The 19,521-nt window shown below is 39.8% G+C and overlaps 1 protein-coding gene across 1 annotated transcript; it reads left to right on the top strand.

The window, feature by feature from the left end:
- Positions 1 to 16,483: 16,483 nt before the first annotated feature.
- Positions 16,484 to 19,269, top strand: id3 (inhibitor of DNA binding 3). The gene is made up of 3 exons (XM_004082237.5): positions 16,484 to 18,029; positions 18,183 to 18,256; positions 18,543 to 19,269. Exons 1-2 carry the CDS (start codon positions 17,727 to 17,729, stop codon positions 18,234 to 18,236), a joined length of 357 nt encoding a protein of 118 aa, XP_004082285.1. The 5' UTR covers positions 16,484 to 17,726; the 3' UTR covers positions 18,237 to 18,256; positions 18,543 to 19,269.
- Positions 19,270 to 19,521: the final 252 nt, after the last annotated feature.

Below are 19,521 nucleotides of genomic sequence, written 5' to 3'. Positions count from 1 at the left end.
GGTACTTTTTTTTATTTTTTTTTTATAAAAACACATGTGCATCCACCCACACACAAAGTCACACATGTGTGCACTGCTTCTCACAGCCACTCACATGCACAGAAGTCCCTTTTACACGAGGATCCCAGGAGAATTGTTGGATCTATTTGGTCAATATGTGTGTCCCAAAATTACACTTTCAGATGAATCTATCTTCTGCGGACACCATTTTGGAGAGAAATATTTTGTTGAGTCAATTTTTCAGCCTTTTTCTGTGCGGCAGCGCTCTCCATCTGTCTGACTTTCCCTCTCGGCCCCTGTTTCCCTCTCTGGTGACAGATCCTGCAGCCTCCTTGTCAAACTGGCATAGTGGCATCATTCTAAAACTGGTATTAGGCATTTCCTGCTGCGTCCGTTGGTGGGTGTAAGAGTGCGTGTGTGTGTCGCTGTGCATGTGTGTGTGTCGGGGCGGAACGCACCTGGTCGGCGCAGCTGTGGGGATCCAGGCAGGGGGGAGAACAGAGAAGAGAGAGGGAAAATGGAGATGGAGGGATGAGAGGAGACGTAAAGGGGGCCCTGTGTGCCGCACGGGGAACCTGACGATTTTCTGAAAATTAAAGATGCTTTAAAAGAAAATACATTAAAGAGTGTTAGAGTCACTCTGTGCTCAGCTTTTATCATTTCTTTAATAGTTCATTCATGAACTGCAGCATTGTATCACATTTGCTTGCATTATTGTTTTATTATTATTATTATTAAATTCCTGCTGAGGCAACTGATATATATATGTTGAATATTAATCTTTGTTAAAAGACCAACTCCAAGGAAATCTGTGTTTTTGGTGTTTTCAACAGGTTTTTGCTGCATTTTTCTCATGATGGAGGATACCTATAAAGAAAATTAAGATTACAACTGCTATTTCTTTATTTTAATCATAGTGAATCAGGAGCAAAATGCCCTTGGAAAAGGTCTGTGGTAGTGACGTAGATGCTACAGTCAAAGAGGCCACAAGGTCGCTGCTCCGTTGGATCCACTTGTAGACGATTAGATCTATATACGTCTTTGTTTTCCTCATTTGAGCTGGTATCTTGGTCAAAACTGTATGGCTGGATAGCTGTCTGGTTGGGATAGCTGTTATGATTGGTTGGGACCATGAGGGGCTGTAAGCTAGTGGGAAAGTGTGTAAACAAAGGGATGATGGGAAGTCAGGGCAGGCCTACAGTCCCACCCACATATAATAATGAACTACTGCCACTCTGCAGAAACTATGTCCTAGGCATAATCATAATTAAAAGACCACTGGGAACACTTAGTTTAAAATGTCACCAAAAAAACACTTTAACCTGCAGCTTTTCTTGCAGGTTAAAGGTTAAAGCTTGCAGTTTTTCTCATAAAATGTTGAAAATGTAAAACCTTGTCACAGAACGGTTTAAATAACAAAAACAAACGTCTGTGTCAGATTCATCTCATGAAAATGGATCAATCTATACATAAATGTAGTTCCTGTGACTCTCTGCAGAGGGAGCAAGGAATCCTGTAGGAAAAGTGTAGAAGTGCACTGATAGTGACAGATTTTGCAGTGCAGATGGAGAGCACACACAAATAGGGCTGATGAAAAAGAGGGGGAAACCACCAAGGAACCCACACAATGAGGAAACACAGACAACTGCTCCTGCCTTGCTTTCTACACAGTGCAGAACTTTTCTTCAGGATGTGGCATCAAATGTGCTCGCACGCTCACTGTCTTACAGCTGGAAGTCCGAGGAGCAGCCTGCACTAGAAAGGCAAACCGATCAAGTCAAAGATCAAGCCACAGAAAACAGCAACACAGGAAGCACAAGGGTGATGCGAGTGTTGCATGTGTACACATAAAAACACTAATCCAAATATTCACCAGGGTTGCAGTTGCTGACCTTTTGCTTCAGATGGACAAGTAAATGCACACACCATATGACAGTATTTCTGTGGGTTTTTTTTTCTTTGACTAATAATCCAAGCAAAAGCAAATATGAAGCACCAGCAACAGAAAATGTTGTGAAATGCTATCATTATCTTTCAAATTGTCTGTGGTAATGGTGTTTCAGATATGCTTTTGAAAAAAGATATATGCCTTTAATACAAAGTTTCTTAATAAATGTTGCGGCATCTCCTCCGTCTTTGACATTCAGTGTTTTTGCTGTTGCTTTCATCTTTAATATTGACTCTACAGGGCGCCACAAACTTTAAACAGTTCTGCTATAAATTCTTAAACATATTCAAGAATATCAAATAATCTTTAATGTCACCAGAATTTTGAATCCAGTTTACAATATGCAGCATTTGTGAAATTTAATGTTTTTTTTATTCCTAATTCGGTGTGCCTAACAATGTTTTTTGGGATTCATTCAATATCAAATGATTTCATGGGTGCTCTCACTCTGGGCCTTTTTTTTGTCCCTAGCTGAGTTTGATCCTTACAATAGTCCACTTTGTTTGGCAGGTGTGAAAACTCATCTGAACTCTGGCACATTCCAAGCAAGCAAACACAGATCCTGGTGTGTTTAGAGCAACAGAGGGTATACAACAGACCAAAGAGCAGAGATAAACCAAAGAGAGTAAAAGGGGGGGGTCCTGTACCAGTGCCTGGTGTAAGCATCATGAGTACTGTGCCATGCTGGGGCCCTATTATTTGCGCAGTGAAAATTCTCCTTAGCCAATGCTAACATTGCCCATAAACATTAATAGATGCCACTGTTTCACACACTTAAAGACCCACTCCGACGAAAAATGGGTTTTTGGTGTTTTTAACAAACCATTTTCTGATGATGGAGGACATATATAAATAAATGTAAGTCTACAATTGCATTATTGAGTATTTCTTTAACATTATTGCAAAACAGGGACAGATGAAAAAAATATCATTTGAAAAAGAGCTTAGCCTATTTGTGCTGCTGAGTCATCCACTTGTAGTTGACTAGATTCATGTACATCTTTGTTTTTCTTGTCTGAGCTGGTATCTGGCTAAAACCAGTACAGTTGGATAGCTCTGAGATTGCTTGCCGTTTTTGTTGCACCGGTAAATCACCGGGGGTGTGAGGGCCTGTAAGGTAGCTGGAGAACATGTAAAACAGATAGCTCATTTATAAGTGATGGGACGGGGGAGTGGGGTTGCTCTGCACCAACACTCCCGCCCACAACTCATATGCCAACTTGTAATGAACTCCTGGCGCTCTGCAGAAACTAGGTACATGAAAACGACGAGGAGAAAAAAATGATTTATGAATTATAGAGCTAAGTTGGTAAACAGACTAGAACCAGACTGGAACATGGGAGACCGGAGGGTTTTTTGCTCACGTTGGATAAAAGCATCGGTTAAATGTACATATTTTATTCTTTGTTTTGTTAAACAAAATGTTGTTGCAGCTTAGGTTCTGTGTTCTGGGTTCAATGTCTTGCCCAAGGTCACTTCGACACATGGAGGTAATCGAACCTGCAATCTTCCGATCAGAGGTCGATTGCCGTACCACTGGATCAAAAATCCTCAAGCTTAGTAAGGATTGTATTGTGGTTAGTGGGACAAAAATACATAGTTGTAAAAAACATAATCAGTGTTCTTCTCAGAGCTTTTTCCCATCTGGTAGGTGCTCATTTGGAGCCATTTGTCTTGCAAATGAACAACAGTTGGAACTTTATGACATTTTCAGGCGGGGTTGTCTGTTCTTTTGAGTGCCGTGTGATTAAAGTCTCAAAATGTTAACTCATTCAAACTGAATCTGACAGAATTCTTTTTTTTTTTTTTTTTTACTTTAAAAACCTTAAATTTTTCTCAAAAATTGAGAGCCGCTCTGTGTATTAATTCTGGTTTTACTTACTGACTTTGAACAAATGTAATATGGTGCATGTTTAAAAAAAAACTGCAACAGGGCAGGACAAAGTCACATTTGTCCAATTGAACAACCCAAAAGCCAATCAAAATTTGAGTTCCTAAATTTGAGTTCTCTAATAACACCAAAATGGCTAATAATATTAGTCACACCCTTAGACTTTTTATGCATAATAAATAACATAATAGACATAAAAAAAAAAGTTTTTCAGACCCAAATATACATAAGTTTATTTTCGGTGTAAAAATGACCCCTTAATATGGGTAGGAATGAAGGGAAAATTGTTCCCTTCTGCTACCAGCCTCCACTGGTTTTTAGAGGAAATGCAACATTTGATTGTTTCTGGTTTGTGTTAAACTCAAGGTTGGAAGATGCTGACTCAGACTGGACTAGTGTTTTACTAATTGTTGTTGTTAAAAAAAATGTCCCATTTACACAGAATTAAATGCTGCATTTTTTTAAAAATAATGTGATGTTTTTTTAAAACCAAACCTAATATGAAACTGAGGCTAATTAAATGAAACAAAATAATAAAACTCTCTTTATAAGAACACAACAGGAAATATATCAATGCAAATTGTGGATTTTTGAATATGTTTGACCTTTTATGTGAGTTGACAGAGAAAATACCTTGAAATTTTATTAGTTTTCCAGTTAATAATTTTGGTTGCATCTTATCTGTATTCTATTAACAAATTCTGCATAATGGCCTGCTACTACTACTTTTTAAGCCTACACAATTTCGATTAATTGAATGAACTCCATTCAGTGACTTTTATGGCCACAAATATCCTACCAATTAAGAAGCAACATTTCCCGCAACAAATGCAACTAAAAGCTTTAAGGGCAGTTTGTTGTTTTACTTCAAATTACCTGCAACACACTCACACACACTTGTGATCTTATCAGCACGTTAAGATATGCTAACTGACGTGCATGGCCAGCGATGCACGTTAGTGACCCAGAGTTCAATGATTCTCAGCATGCAGCCTAATTCACAGTGTGAGAGTCTTGCACAGTAAAACCAGTAGAAGTCCTGTAAATTGACTTTCTGTGTCTTATCAGTACCCTTTGAAGGACACGTCCCTCAGGGGAAGAGAACCTCCCAAACATGTGTGGAGAACGGAGCGATGTTAGAAAGGGGGAACACGAGAATGTAGTCCAAGGCGAGGAGGTGAGGAAAGTGACACTCAATCCTAAATGATGACTGCAAGCTCAGACATAAAGACACTACCTTTAAAGTCAAATGACCTCTGACCAAAACCAATGACGCCTCAATAATACAAGAACAGTAATGTTGTTTTTACTGGGAGAATGCTTGTGTGTATTTTCCAAGAAGCCAGACCTTCAAAATGAAGGTAGTGACCTGTGCAGCACATCCTTTAGCAAGTTTAACAACGTGTTTGTTTACTTATTGTGCCAATACTCTCTTAAGATGAATCATTTGAATTTTTTTTACAAACATGGGGAACTCTTATTTTGAAGGGTCACTTTTGTTTTCCTTAAAATTCTATTAAGGAATCCATTGTTCTCCCTTTCTGTTTTAGCATTGTCTTCAGCACAAACACAAACAGAAAAAAATCGACTCCTTTGCTTAAGAACCTAAAACACCTCATTTTAAAGCTTTATAATTTCATTAAACCATAGGATTGAGGAAAAAAAATGATTTTTATGCACATTTCCAACCATATGTAGCTGAATTTCGTGAGGATGTCCAAGGAAAAGGTCATGTTTTGCCTTAAACTCAGTTTTAAATTCGTTCCTGATGCTCTTGAAAAATTCAAATGTCTGCTTTTCTTTTGGCTGCTTTCACACTGCAGACTGGAACACTTGAAGTGCTGTAATACCCTCTCCTTTAGTGGCTGAACAGATAACCAAGAAAAACATGAGCTATTATTGTTCATGAACAGACAGATGTGCGTTAAATTTTTTTTTTTTTAAGTCTCAGAGTTTTGTATTGTGGTGCTTTCCAAATATAGTATAAGTGCAGAATAGAGACTGTATGAGCTCACACACAGCTCTGCATGTGGCAGCTGTGTGCTGACGATTTTTCTGGTGATCATCTTCAGTGCAGAGCAACAAGCACTTGAAGGCTGGTTGGCTTCTGTGGCGAAACACTCAGTGCGGCAGGAAACAGAAGAACCTGTTATCTTTGCAAAAACACTAATGGAAAACCTCACTCACAGAAAGTATTCATGAAAGCTCAAATGTGGCTTGAAGTGTTTGTTTTTCACATGACAGAAGGACAAAGTTTCTTTACAATCACGGTTTATCTCAAAGACTCAACGGTCAAAAACTGGGCCTTTCAAAATAAGAAAAAACGAATTGCAACATACAGCTGCGTTTGCAGCAATTAAGTTGAGAACCGCAGCCTTTTCCTTTGCAGATAACAAGTGAGACTTCCCTTGAAAAAGTGCAGACAGCGCACTCTAAACCCTTGCCTTTAAAAACATTTAATGAAACCTTTTTCTGACCAAAAAAATGTTTTTCCAAACAGTTTAGCAAAGTTAGCTAAACCATGTAACATATTAGAATTAAACTTCTTGCATTCACATCTATAATATTTCCTGTAAATGTTTCTATATAATTTTGAAAGGACAAGTAGCAATGCAGAAACTGTTCTGACATACGAATAATCACAGGAGACACATTTTTTAAAAATTAGCATGTTGGGGAAAAACAAAAATAAATAGCTATTAATGATGATTTCAATTCAAATAAACCTGCTAGCAGCCCCTGTGATTACCAATATGCATATAACCAATTCTGAAAGCAACACTTCATGACCTGAAGGCTCATCTCTCAAGATACGTTGACACTGCCTTCAGCAACACGGGTTCAAGCGACCACCTCTAATGAAAAGTCATTGTAAACGCACATAAATGGGCTTCCGTTGTTACGCAAATTTTTTAGACTCTACTCACAAAGCGCGTGGTTATTGAACACACTTTAAAAGTTGAACTTTGACTAATCACATCCTCGGATTTGGTAGTGATGAAAGTGGCAGCCTTTTGAAAATGGATCATGAAGGAGAAATGATTTATTGGGGTTTGTGCCCGGACGAAATTCTATCACACCAAGTCTTTTAAAAAAAGTAGAGGTGTGAATGGGCAAGGGTCTGGCGATACGATACGTGTCACGATATTCATGTCACGATAAAATACATATTCCGAAATATCCCAAGATAGGACCAGAAATAATATTACACTGGTTTTTAAAGCTATGAAAAAAACAGCCTGATTATTAATACGCCTTTGGTGTTAATAACATGCATTGACGTTAAGCACAACAACTACATCTCATAAGCAAGTTGCTTTTATCCAAGCAAATTTATGGTGTTTTTTTTTTTTTGTAAATTAAGAAATACAGCTTCAGAATTATGCCTCTTGGAATTTATGCTAAAAGAACTGAATTTTAAGAAAGTAAAAAGTCGCTTGTTTCAAGAAAATCATCTTATTTTCTGTCTTGCAACAAAAAAGATCTTATCAAGAAAGTTTTTCTAGAGCAAAATAATCTTATTTTAAAAAACAGTGTCTTAGCGACACATTTTTTTCTTGAAATAAAAAAATTATTGGTAAGACAATTTTTCTTACCCCATTGACAACATTTTTTTTTCTTTACTTAAAGACAGTAAGTAACAATTTTTGACTTGTTTTTTTACCTGTTTTTGCAGCGATATAAATGTAATGATTCAATATGGTGACCTCTAACAGAGCGTTGGGAAATCATGTTTGGAGGTTTGTCAGTGTTGTGTGACTGTGCGTGTGTGCAGGGGTGGGAGGTCACAGGGATGTTCTTGACTGTGTCATCTCCAGCAGCTGCTTCCCTCAAACTCTGCCTCGCCCACTCCTCCCCCCTCCCACCCCATCCCTTCACAATGAAACCAATACAAAGGAACAGGAAGTGCCTCCCGTTAACTGGGGCCCAATCAAAGCCATCATTATTCCTGTGTCAGAATTTTTACAGGAAATAGCTTCTCAGAAAATATGCCAGCTGTGCAGGGAGTGTGGGATCATTGTCTCAGAGGTCTCATCTGTTTTTTTGTTTTTTTATTTATCAGTCACCACGAACAAAAGGACACATAGAGCGATCCCCACCACGTGCAGGGCGCACTGTCACTTGATGGTTATTGTGCACCCTGCTGAGCCTGCTGCTGCTTCCCTCTCTGAGCCTAGATATTGTCTCCAAAACCACGGATCTCAGCCTGAAGAGCACGCCATTGCGTGTTTCTTTTTTTTTTTTTTCTATTGAGGATGCATCTGTAAGGGCTCTCCTCAGATTACAGCATAAATGCTGGGTTCAGGTGAAGCCTAACGTTTGCCAGATGCTGCTGTTAAGTCACCGGGAGGTTAGCCCAACACTGCAGTGTTGTTTTTGGTCGGGGAGGTTGGAATCATCTTCCTCCCCGACAAGAGGGGCACACATCTGGCGTAAGCAAAAAAAAAAGCATTATCTTATATGGCTGTGTATGACAGTATGGACTCCTCTGATTATTCAAAGGGCACCGTAATGTTGAGATCCACTTGTCTTAAAAAGAATAGTAGCTTCTCACTTTTATCTAATCTGTAGTTTGTCTTCTGTAATCTCTCTGTCTCTCTGAGGCCTTGCAGACGTCTGGAGGCCAATAATTAACTCAGTCACTCAACACGTTGACACAGGTGAGCACCACTCAAGTTGTTAAACAGTCATTATGAAGCTGTTGTGGTGTGAATGCACACTCACGCACTCACTGGCCTTCAAGTTTTTCTCCTAGCTTGTCTGTCATGTTAGGTTGCAGCCCATTTAGCTACGAAATGCCACCATTTGAACACTGATTAGATAAGGAAGATCTGTCAGAAACCTTTCCTGCTTTTATCCCGCGCTGGCATTCACCACAAAGTTGAATGCCGGGTGCGGGAGGGGGTGGAGGCCTGACGTCCTTTGCTTTCTGTGAATACAATGCAGAGATCTAGGCGAAGACCAGCTGGCTATAAACTGGGCTTTGTCAGACCTATCTTTTATTTTGACCTAAGAAGCTGCTCTGTGTCCTTCACTGAAGAATTTATCCGCTGTGTTTAAAGTGTTCATCCTTATCTGGGAGCTGTGTGTTGAGGTCACATGCATGACCTGCTGGTCTGTTAAATGACTACAGTGCATTGGACTCTTCTGAAGATGTTGCTTCATACAGATAAGATTGAAAAAAGTTTTGAAAAAGGGTGAAAAGTTTTTTTTATTTATCATTTTACAATGATGTTAGCTTTGGAAAAAAAAAAACATGTTCGTTTGAAGTTGTCACCGGACAGATTTTGTGTGGTTGCTACACCTGAAAATAGATCCACGGCTTGAAATTTTTACAAGCACCTGATGTGGTGACAGAATGGTGCTGCAGACACACACGAGAACATGAAACTACATCGACAACAATCTGTCTGAGTTTGGCTTTTCTGTCTCAAATGAGTAAAACAGCCATCGTCATGCCTCCCTCAGAGGAAGGCGGAGGGAAATTTGCTTTGTCTCCATCATTTAAATATAATTTAACTGCCGTTCCAGAAATCTGTTACAAGACAGTTGAATCATCCACAGCTAGTTTCTCTTGGTATTTTAACAGTCATAGACCCAGAAATACTAAAGAACACGATGTATGGATTAAATTTGACGTCTGAATGAGGAATATGTTTTCTTAATGTTTTTAATTGTTTTATTCCTACTGAGATGACGTAAACAAAAACCTGTCTTAAGATGAATGTAGTATTCACACATAGCGATTTTTTTTAAGTACATGTGTTTAAACGTCACAAAAGTCACTGTTTGTTGTTGCATTTGGGATTCTGTGTGTGTTTGAGTGACACAAAATAAAAAAATAAAAAAGCTGCTAATTATAGAATCTGATGCCTAAATATTAAAACAGAGGTATTATTTTCATTGCTATTTTTATTAGCTGGATGAAACAATGTATTTGACTCATGTGAATCTTTAGAAGCCTTTCATTTAAAACCAGCTATCTAATGTTTCCTATAGGTCTATTATTGTCATTCATTCATTCATTCATTAATTCATTCATTCATTCATTCATTCATTCATTCATTCATCTTCTTCCGTTTTGTCCCTTTCGGGGTCACGGGGTTGCTGGGGCCTATCCCGGCCACTTGTGGGCGAAGGAAGGGGACACCCTGGACAGGTCGCCAGTCTGTCACAGGGCCACAATCACACATCCATTCACTCTCACACTCACACCTAGGGACAATTTAGAGTTGCTATTATGGTCAAATAAAGAAATTACTTAAAGGAATATTAAATCATATTATTGTATCAATTTTTAAACTATAACATGATCTAATGTCTCAGAATTACAGGTGTTTACTTTGTGTCTGTATTGGGAACAATTGGTTAAAATTAACTTTACATTTGTTGATACATGTGTTGTGATTTAATGATTGTCATGTGTTGTGTGTGCATTTTTGATTTAAGACGATCTCATTTTTAACACAAAGCTAATTACAATTTAAATTTACCTTCATTTACATAGCACTTTTACAGCCAGAGAGCACCTGAACGTGCTTTGTATGATTAAAAAAATAATAGTAAAATAGTAGCTACTAATACCAATCCTTAAAAAAATTGATAAAACTTTTTTTTATAAAAAAAGCACTTCTCATATCTTGCGCAACTCGAAACGCTTTAACATTTAAAGCAAATTTTAAAAATCACAATATTACATTTAAAAAAAGGTAAATAAAGAAAACCAACACACATACACATCCCACAAAAACAATTAGTCAATAAAATCCAATACAAACATACAGACATATACATAAAAGCAGAACAAGAAAGATGAGTCTTGAGGGTTTTTTTTCTTAAAAACCGCCACTATGGATGAAGCCCTCTCATCCTCTGATAGGTGAGAACAGAATAGAATAGAATAGAATAGAATAGAATAGAATAGAATAGAACTTTATGAATCCCACAAAAGGGAAATTAGCTCACAGCTCTTAAATCAACAGATAACAAACAATACTAACGATACACTTAAAAAATAAATGAGAACAATAATTTTTTTCCAGTGTGTATGAGTCTTATGGCTGACAGGAAGAAAGAGCTGCTAAATTTATTAGTGCTTTCTCTTCAAAAGTCAGTCCTTTTGTTTATTTTTCCACCTATTTTTAGGCGACTCTGGTTTAAGATTGTAATAAATTTCCCCCAAACTTTGTTTCCCTCAATTGGCCATTCTCAAAGACTGAAGGAGGAAGCATTTTTAGAAATCTTGACTGGCTTCCACCATCCGCCTTAACTCTAAACTTAGTGGAGCATGGATATTCTCAGTAATTACAGAGTAACTGGAGAATGTTTGCAGGAAATGTCTGTGATACAATGCAACCAAGCCACGATGAAACAGAAATAGGAATTTCCTGGCTGTGCAAATACTTTGAATTACTCATTCTGGCATTAGTGTTATTTTTATTTAAACTATTTTTACTTTTTTGACCTATTTATAACCCTTTTTATAATTGTACAATTGGTAGAAATGGTAAAAAGAAGTAACAATGGTGGCAAGGTGGCAGGTCGCTGTCTCAAACTCTTGGATTGCATCTCAAATGGTTTGGAAGTAAAATCAGCAACAAACAGTTCTCTCAGTGAAACAAGCAGGACCACGAGAAAGTTTGTTACAGGGAGACGGTTTCATACAGCCAAGTACATTTACATCTTCAACCATAAACGTGATAATCAGAGCCAACCAGATGGCAGTGTGTCCATCCCATAACGGTGCTCACATCACAGCCTCCCGATTACAGCCACTCTGAAGGAAAATGATATGTTAATTATTTGGGAGGGGTAGGCCTTAGAAAGTATTTAAAAAAGGGGAAAAATGCTCTTTTCAAGATTGACACTGATAGTAAGATCATCAGCAAGCACATCGTCCTTTTTTTTATTTTTTAATGATGGATCTTAGGAGTTTGTAGAAGAGCTTTAAACCAGGTCATATTTAGCCCAGACCTCTCAGGTCCTACTCTGCCCTGTCTGTCTGGAGGGCTTCGCCAGGGGTGACCAGGAGGGACCCCACTGACCCAGATTAGGCAAGGATAAGAGTGTGTGTTAAGGAGTGGGGGCAAATCAGCTGTGTATCATTCCACACTGCTTCAGTTCATTAGTGACACAAGGAACAGACAAGAGAGTCAAGGAGGGGTGACAAATTTCTGTGTGCGGGCACATGTGTGTGTTGGGAGGATGGGGAACAAAGGAAGGAAGTACACAACATCAGTGACAGACGGAGAAAGTCACTAGATTTTCTGGGTCCCTCTTGACCCAGAAAAACATGACACAGACGCACACAGGTGCAAAGATACTCACCGAGGACCGAATGGCCTCTGTGTCACTGAGAAGCCTGACCAGCTGAACCCCTGCAGCAAACACCAGATCTGTTTGTATTATTCATCCTCTCAATCCAATTCTTTTTTTGTCACTTCCCTTTAAATCAATAATTTTTCACAGTTGTACTAATCACTGGTTCCTGATGACTCAGTTCCATGTTTCATTCTCACAGAAGTTTGTGCGAAAACTTTTTGTGGGAATGATTAAAAAAAGTATCACATTTGGTCTTGATCTTCTCCCCCTGGCCTACCCTTCAACATCAACGGAAAATGTTCAACTGACCTGGATTGCTGTAAATTAGAATTGGAAATGGATTATTTTAAGCAATCAAAGCAAAAAAATACTAAAATAACAAACAAAAGAGATGTACATCTATAGATATATCAAACTTTGGATGATTGATTGTGACTTGATTGGAAGATTTTCGGTTTTCAATATTTACACATTTAAATAATGCCATTGTGAATTAATAAAATGATAGACCAATGTGGCAGAATGTTGCCAAGAACATTGTGATCTTTACTTTAATTTTTCAATTTTTTTACTAAAACGTACACGTCTCTCGTTTGAAAACACTCAAATCTGTGATTTGGGTTGTATAACAGTTTGAGTTTTGACCCAACCTAAGGTAAGCTTTAACATCACATCGTGTGGGATTTTGTAAGCCCTGATGCAGATCTACCTTTAATTCTTCAGTACGGTAGAACTTAATTTTACATAAATAACCATAAACATGAGCAAAAACATGTATTCGAAAATTTTACAAACTGCATATTGGCTCAAAATACACATTTGAAGGTGCAAGGAAATCCGAGGGAAGACTATTACGTAAGAACCTCATCAAACCTTACAGTACATATTGAAATGCCAACATTTTACCTTCTCCCTGATGAAAACTTTAATTTTTAAACTATTATCATATAACTCTTATCTGTAAGAGCCAGTTTGTGTCATAATTTTGGTCATTGTGGGCTTATGTAAAGTAGAAGGGCAGGTGCAATGAGAAAAGTTTGGATACCTGAACTCTTCTACGGTGAATTGAGGCGTTAGTCTGTGACAGTTACTCTATAAGAAAAGCATAAAATCCCCAAAATCCAGTCCCAGTCCTAGCAGTCGTCACCATTTAGCCAAATGTCACCAGAAATAGCAAAAATTTCCACTTAAAAAAGACGAGAAATTACTTACAACTTCTTTGTAACCTCGTTGGTCCAGCTTGCAGGCCCCACACCTTCCTGTGATGCTAAAAATCTACCAATCTGCTTGATAAATTAGCCTCAGAAATAACCAACTATCAAACACCCTTGTTTGCAAATTACAGAATATTTTCTTAAAACACTTTTTATTGCAACTGTTGAGTCAAACCACCCAAACCGTATATAAATGTACTACTATTTTTATTTAGATTGAAATATCACTTATTGATCGTTCTTTTACCAATGCACATCGTTGCACAACCTTTTCTTATGAGGCTAAAAATTAACCATGTTTCCTTTAATCTAAAGCACCAAACAGACCAACTGCAAACACCAAGTGTGATCTTGCTTACACAAAACCAGATGTTCATCCCCATCGGAAGACTCTGGAGTAAACCAACTGTTCCAGTCACTTGATGAAAGCAACAAAACAAAAGTATGACCAGCACCTGGCAGCCTCTCTCTTGGCCGAGTCTCTCTGAAGAGCTGGGCTCAAGCTGTTTTTCTCTCGTCGTGGCCATGGGTTTAGTGACCTTCTTTGGGTTTCAGTCCACCTGTTATACACTTCCACGGCTTTCGTTTTGTTCTTTGTGCGGTAAAATCTTCCCAGTCAAGGACACGGGCAGAAGCACCTGAGAAATGTATTGTGTCAACAGGATGGTTCCCACAAGGGCCAGGCTGAGGAGTGTGATATCATTACCTTGTGGGCGATGCCTTCTGTGGTGTTAAGAGGAGCCGTTTTATCTCCCTAAAACTAGACATTAGAATCTTTCTGGATTCAGTGAAGCGTATTTCTGTTGGAATTTGTTGGAACACTGGAATTTGTTCACAAGGCTCTTTGTTGGACACAAAAAATAAGAACGTTTGCATCAAATCAGTTTTTTTCACAGCTAGATTTTGCTGCTTTTGATCCCCTCTAACAGTCTGATGCAAAACTTCAAAACTTTTCATGGAAGAAAGTGACCCTCTTCTCTGTTTGAAGAGCTTCTTCACATCCACTGAAAGCCCGCAGTGTGTCTGCTCAAAGAGTGACATGTGTGTAAGTCGATTTCCTGATGTATTAAGTTCCCCTCTCATCTCCATCCTCAGTAAAATCATCACGGACAAGCTTGAACAAGAGCCCCTTAGATTATTGACAAGTGGCCAATACAGAACAACAATGTGCAAAAAATGTCATGTCACCGCTCGGGTCACATGGAACAAAAGCTTGGGATCTGGAGGCTGTTCGCAGCTGACAAGAGAAGACTGAAGTGTCTTTGATGATGCAGGGAGTGAAAACACAGAGCCGAGGAGTGGGAGGAATCCTGCACTGACGCACAAACACAAGCACAGAAAGAATTAAGTTTCACTGTTCAATTATTCCCCAATGAGGAGCCAGCACTTGTGGATGAAAAAAGGCACCATTTTTCTATGACACTGCCCTCCCTTACCCACCCACCAGTCCTGAAGATGAGTGGCATGGGTGAGACCAACTATGTGAACTTGCATTATTCATGAGGTGGTTTCTATAAGGACTCTTATCAAAGTCTACTTTCTTTTTTATTTTCTTTGTAAGTGGCTGTAAAGTAAAATATAGGGATACAAATTTAAAGTCCCACTCCAATCATCTTGTGAGCTGTTGTAAAAGCATTCCCTGTAGTCTTTGAATTATATTATGTTGTTTTTAGGCCAAAATACAAAAGCTTGTGTCATTTTCAAGAAAATGGTTACTGCAGAGTGGCAGTAGTTCATCAGAAATTGGCCTCTGAGTTGTGGGCAGGACTGTTGGTGTGGAGAAGGCCTAACCTCATTTCCCATCATCCCTCCTGCTAGCTTACAGCCCCTTACAACCCCAAATTATTGTTACAGCAAAGATGGCGAGCAATACTGGAGCTATCCAGCCGTGCAGTTTGGAGCCAGATGCCAGCAGAGACGAGGCAAACGAAGACGTACATGGATCAATTTGTTTTCAGGTGAATCCATCTGAATGGATCAGTGCAGGGAGCTTGTAGCCCTCTGACTGTAGCACCAATGTCACGGCTACAGGCTTTGTCCAACAGCATTTTTTCATCTGCTCCCAATGTACTGCGATTTGAATAAATCATTTCTCAGAAATGCTATTCTAATCTTACTTTTCTTTACATGTGTCTTGTATCATAAGATAAATGTTACAATAACATGTTAGAAACACCAAAAAGACCATTTTCATTGGAGTGGGACTTTAATTGAAAGGCAGGGAAAGAAGAGGGGAGGGGCGGCTGCTACTTATGCGTGACGATTGTTGATGGCTTGATTGTCTGCGTCCAGCTGCACAGAGGAGCAGGGAGAGGAAGAGGGAGGGCGGGCGGCGAGGCAGACTCACTGACGCCGGGCTCGGAATTCTCCCATCCATTGAAAGAGAGAGCCGATTGTGTCCGAGGCCTTTCCGACAAGCACCTGATCCCTGCCCAGACACAGTAGCGCATGTGTGTGTGTCTGTGTGTGCGTGTGTGTACGTGCGCGCGTGTGTGTTTGTATGTTTTCACACGCGGAACACTGGAATTTGTTCACAAGGCTTTTTGTGAGAAAAAAAAGTACCCGTCCGTCTTAGAGACGGTTAAAGTTTAGATAACTTCTGTGGATCATCAAAACTCATCACTGGATGTTTTTACCTCATGTTTGCCCCAGCTAACTTCTTAGTTAGATCTGGATTTATTTTATTTTTTTTGTTAAACAGCATCGCTCTCCAGCTTGACACATCCAAAATAAGGCTTTTTGAGGTCAAAGTCTTGTTTGGACTCTCGGCGCCGCTCACATAATACATCTTTAAAACAAGCGCTGGATCGAAGTCCTGTCTCACGGTCAATATTATGGTTTGCGCTAAAGTGAGGTCGTTGAGTGACTTGTCTCGCAGGGTCAGCGGTTGTGAAGAGAAGGAGGAGGGGGGCAGATGTGGCTTGAACATCTGATAAACCTCTGCAGAATTTTGGGAGGATATATGGAGCTGTGCGTATTTACGCACACATGTGAACAGGCTGGAGACTTTAAAAAGAATTGATGTGCTTGCTGTTGAGGAGCGTTAATGTTGCGTTACAGTACTGAGGCAACACGCTATTACAGTTGCTGCCAGTTTCACCATAAGCTTGGGGGGGGGGGGGGGGTTTGCACAATAAAGAGGATATTGAAGTTGACTTTTTAAGTGGTTGCAACATCTAATTGCCAACATTTTGAGGGACTACTTTATTTAATTTCCCACAAAAAAAAGTTTTTGTCAAGATCTGCATGTTGTTCTTTGACTTTTTCAAGTTTAGAAAGTATGTAAAAAGTATTTTAAGTGTTTAGTACTCTGCATTATCTGCGTTTATTTGAAATCCAAAAGATAGAAGTGTGGCTGAAAGGCAGAAAAACTTCGTACCTGAATGACAGAACCGTTCAGCCAATCGGATCACCGAGCGCCTGTGCTTCTCTTCCCTCTGATGGTTCACGGGGGAGGGCGGGCGGTCTGCCAAGGAAGGGGAGTGCGCGTCGGGGTGAATGGATGACGTCGGGAGGCTGGCGCCAGTAAGTCTGGGACTGGCGCGTTAGATCAACACAGCTGGGCCGGGATAGGACACACAGCTGGCCAGGGCCTGCATTCCTTCACAAAACATGATTGTGAGAAAAGGGGAAAATAAGACCCAAATAGGAGCAGAACTGAACGTGCTTTGATGTAAACTGAAACATTTGGAATTGTTCAAATCTAGCTTTTACGGCACTTTTAGGCACAAGAAAGTTAGATTTTGGAAACAAATTGGAAAGTTAAACTTGCAAACAGCAATTGTGCCTTAAAGAAGTTATATTATTTATTACTCCACATGAAAGTGCAATAAAGTTAGGGAAAATGATCTTCATTGCCAATTATTAAAAATATGAGGGGAAATGTTGATCATTTTATGACTTTTATGTGTTTTACTATCAGACTTTGCGATAGAAATTTCAAGACATGAAGCTCTTTTAAATTAATGTATTTGTGATGGCTTGATATTATAAACCCTAAGCATGAAAATTAATAACACGTACATATCTTGATATTGTGTTTTTCTTCCATTTTAACGCATTTGTCTTGTTGCACTATCTATTTTAAACGTATCCCACCTGAAAAAGATAACTGATTGACTGACAACCACCTCTAGGTATCATTTTTCCCAGCCTTTCCACAAGGTAGCATCAGCCAATGGGAAGGCGCTTCTTTTCAACCCCGACCAATAAGAACGCGATGCGATAAAGGGGGCGTGTGCTGCCCCAGGACTGCATAAAAACCTGAGCGTACGTGGTAGTCACAGCGCGAGCTTCTCAGGAGACCACCGACAGCAATCAAACGAGGACCAAACCAACGTTTAACGGAATCATGAAGGCGATCAGTCCCGTCCGCTCGGTGAGGAACTGCTACAAGGCGGTGTGCTGCATCTCGGAGCAGAGTCTCGCCATCAACCGGACTAACAAGCACTGCTGCGAGGACGAGCCGGTGAGCGCCCTGTGCGACATGAACGACTGCTACTCCAGGCTGAAGGAGCTGGTTCCGAGCATCCCGCAGAACAAGTCGGTCAGCCAGGTGGAGATCCTGCAGCACGTCATCGACTACATCTTCGACCTGCAGATCGCGCTGGAGGCTGTGGACCCGTCCGCGCCGGAGATGGTTCTGTCTATAAAGGTGAGGGGCAGATCTGCGGGCTGCAGGGCATCCTCCACAAACTCGAGCTGCACCACAGATGTCCAAAACTAACTTGGTCGGACTAGTTTCATTTTTTTAAACAGAATGCCAGTGTTAACATTATTTCGCTCCTTCCTGTCCATCTTTACGCAGACTTCAGACATCACTCGCAATTTCTCTAAAGAAGAAGGTCGATTGTGCCATTAGGATCACCATGGCGCTCTGTGGTACGTATTTATTTTATTGACCTAAATGAGTGACATGTGTTGCAATTACATAAATAGAAATAAAAAACATTCTTAAAAAAAAAAAGAAAGGGGCCCCTTTTGCCGCACATCCACCACGCTGCCAATTAGTTAGGGCAGCATTGTGAGGCGGATTCATATATCTGCCTGAGGTTAATGAAAGTTCCATGCTAGGCGCCAGTCTGTCTACTCCCCTCTGCAGGGAGGGAGGGAGGGAGGGTGAGAGGCAGAGATCTGACTTCACTTTTCTTCTTTTCTCTCCATGCAGGTGCAGAGAAACACATGTCTCCACTTCACTCCGGGCAAGAGGACAAGAGGGGAAGAAAAGGGTGGGATAGGTATTTGGGATAGAAGGAGACAAGAGGAGGAGGAGGAGGAGGAGGAGGAGGTGAAGGGTTTAAAGTAGGAGGAAAAATGAGGACTGTTTCTCCCAGAGATGAGAGGAGATCAACAGTGGTGCATGAGCATGAAAACAGAGACTCATTCTTTGGCTCCTGGACAGACAGAGCGACACAACAAAGCAGAAGTCCAAGATTGGAAAATAACAAACTGTCTTCCTCACACAGTTGGGATTCCAAGTAAATAGAAGTAGAAATATATTGGTACATTTTTTCTTTAATCTTTATTTTTTTCAATGGATTCCAGACCAGTTTGTTGGCTGACCTCCACACTCAGACTGAATATACAAACCTTATCTTGCACCTCGTTTAATTATCACCCCCAAAACAAAGTTTTGTTGAAACTTTGGCACGTGTCTTTGTGTCAGCCATGGGTATGTACGGTGTGAGTCATCATGGACGTCTAAATGTATTTTGGTGTGTATGTATGTGTGTAAATCCAAACTCTATAATAGAGTTTATTGTTACTGTTTGTAGGGATTGTTATTTCTGCAGACCATGCGCTATGAGTTTCATAAACTCCCTACTGTAGATTTGACTTTGTATGTATGGAAATGTAAAAAAAAAAAAAAAAGAATTAAAGGTTATGTCAATCACTGTGGCCGCCTTCCAGTTGTGAAACAATTGAATGGGTTTGACCAAGTCTCATCTTGGAAAGTTTGGTCGATGCTGACGTGACTTTTTGCCTACGGATGACAATGATGAAATGCTGATACAACAGGATGTACTGAGAAGAATCTTGAAGAATCTAGTGGTTGTGAATCAAACAAAGGGGAATTTCCTCAAACTGCTTCTATTTTCCAGTCATTAAAAGTCATTTAAGATGCGTTATCACAGTTGTGTTAGTCA

This window comes from Oryzias latipes, chromosome 22 (genome assembly GCF_053564925.1).
Source record: "Oryzias latipes strain Hd-rR chromosome 22, Olatipes_Hd-rR_3.1".
In the NCBI taxonomy this organism is placed as follows: domain Eukaryota; kingdom Metazoa; phylum Chordata; class Actinopteri; order Beloniformes; family Adrianichthyidae; genus Oryzias; species Oryzias latipes.
Note: the sequence above shows the minus strand (reverse complement) of the source record. Positions and strands in the feature narration are given on the sequence as shown.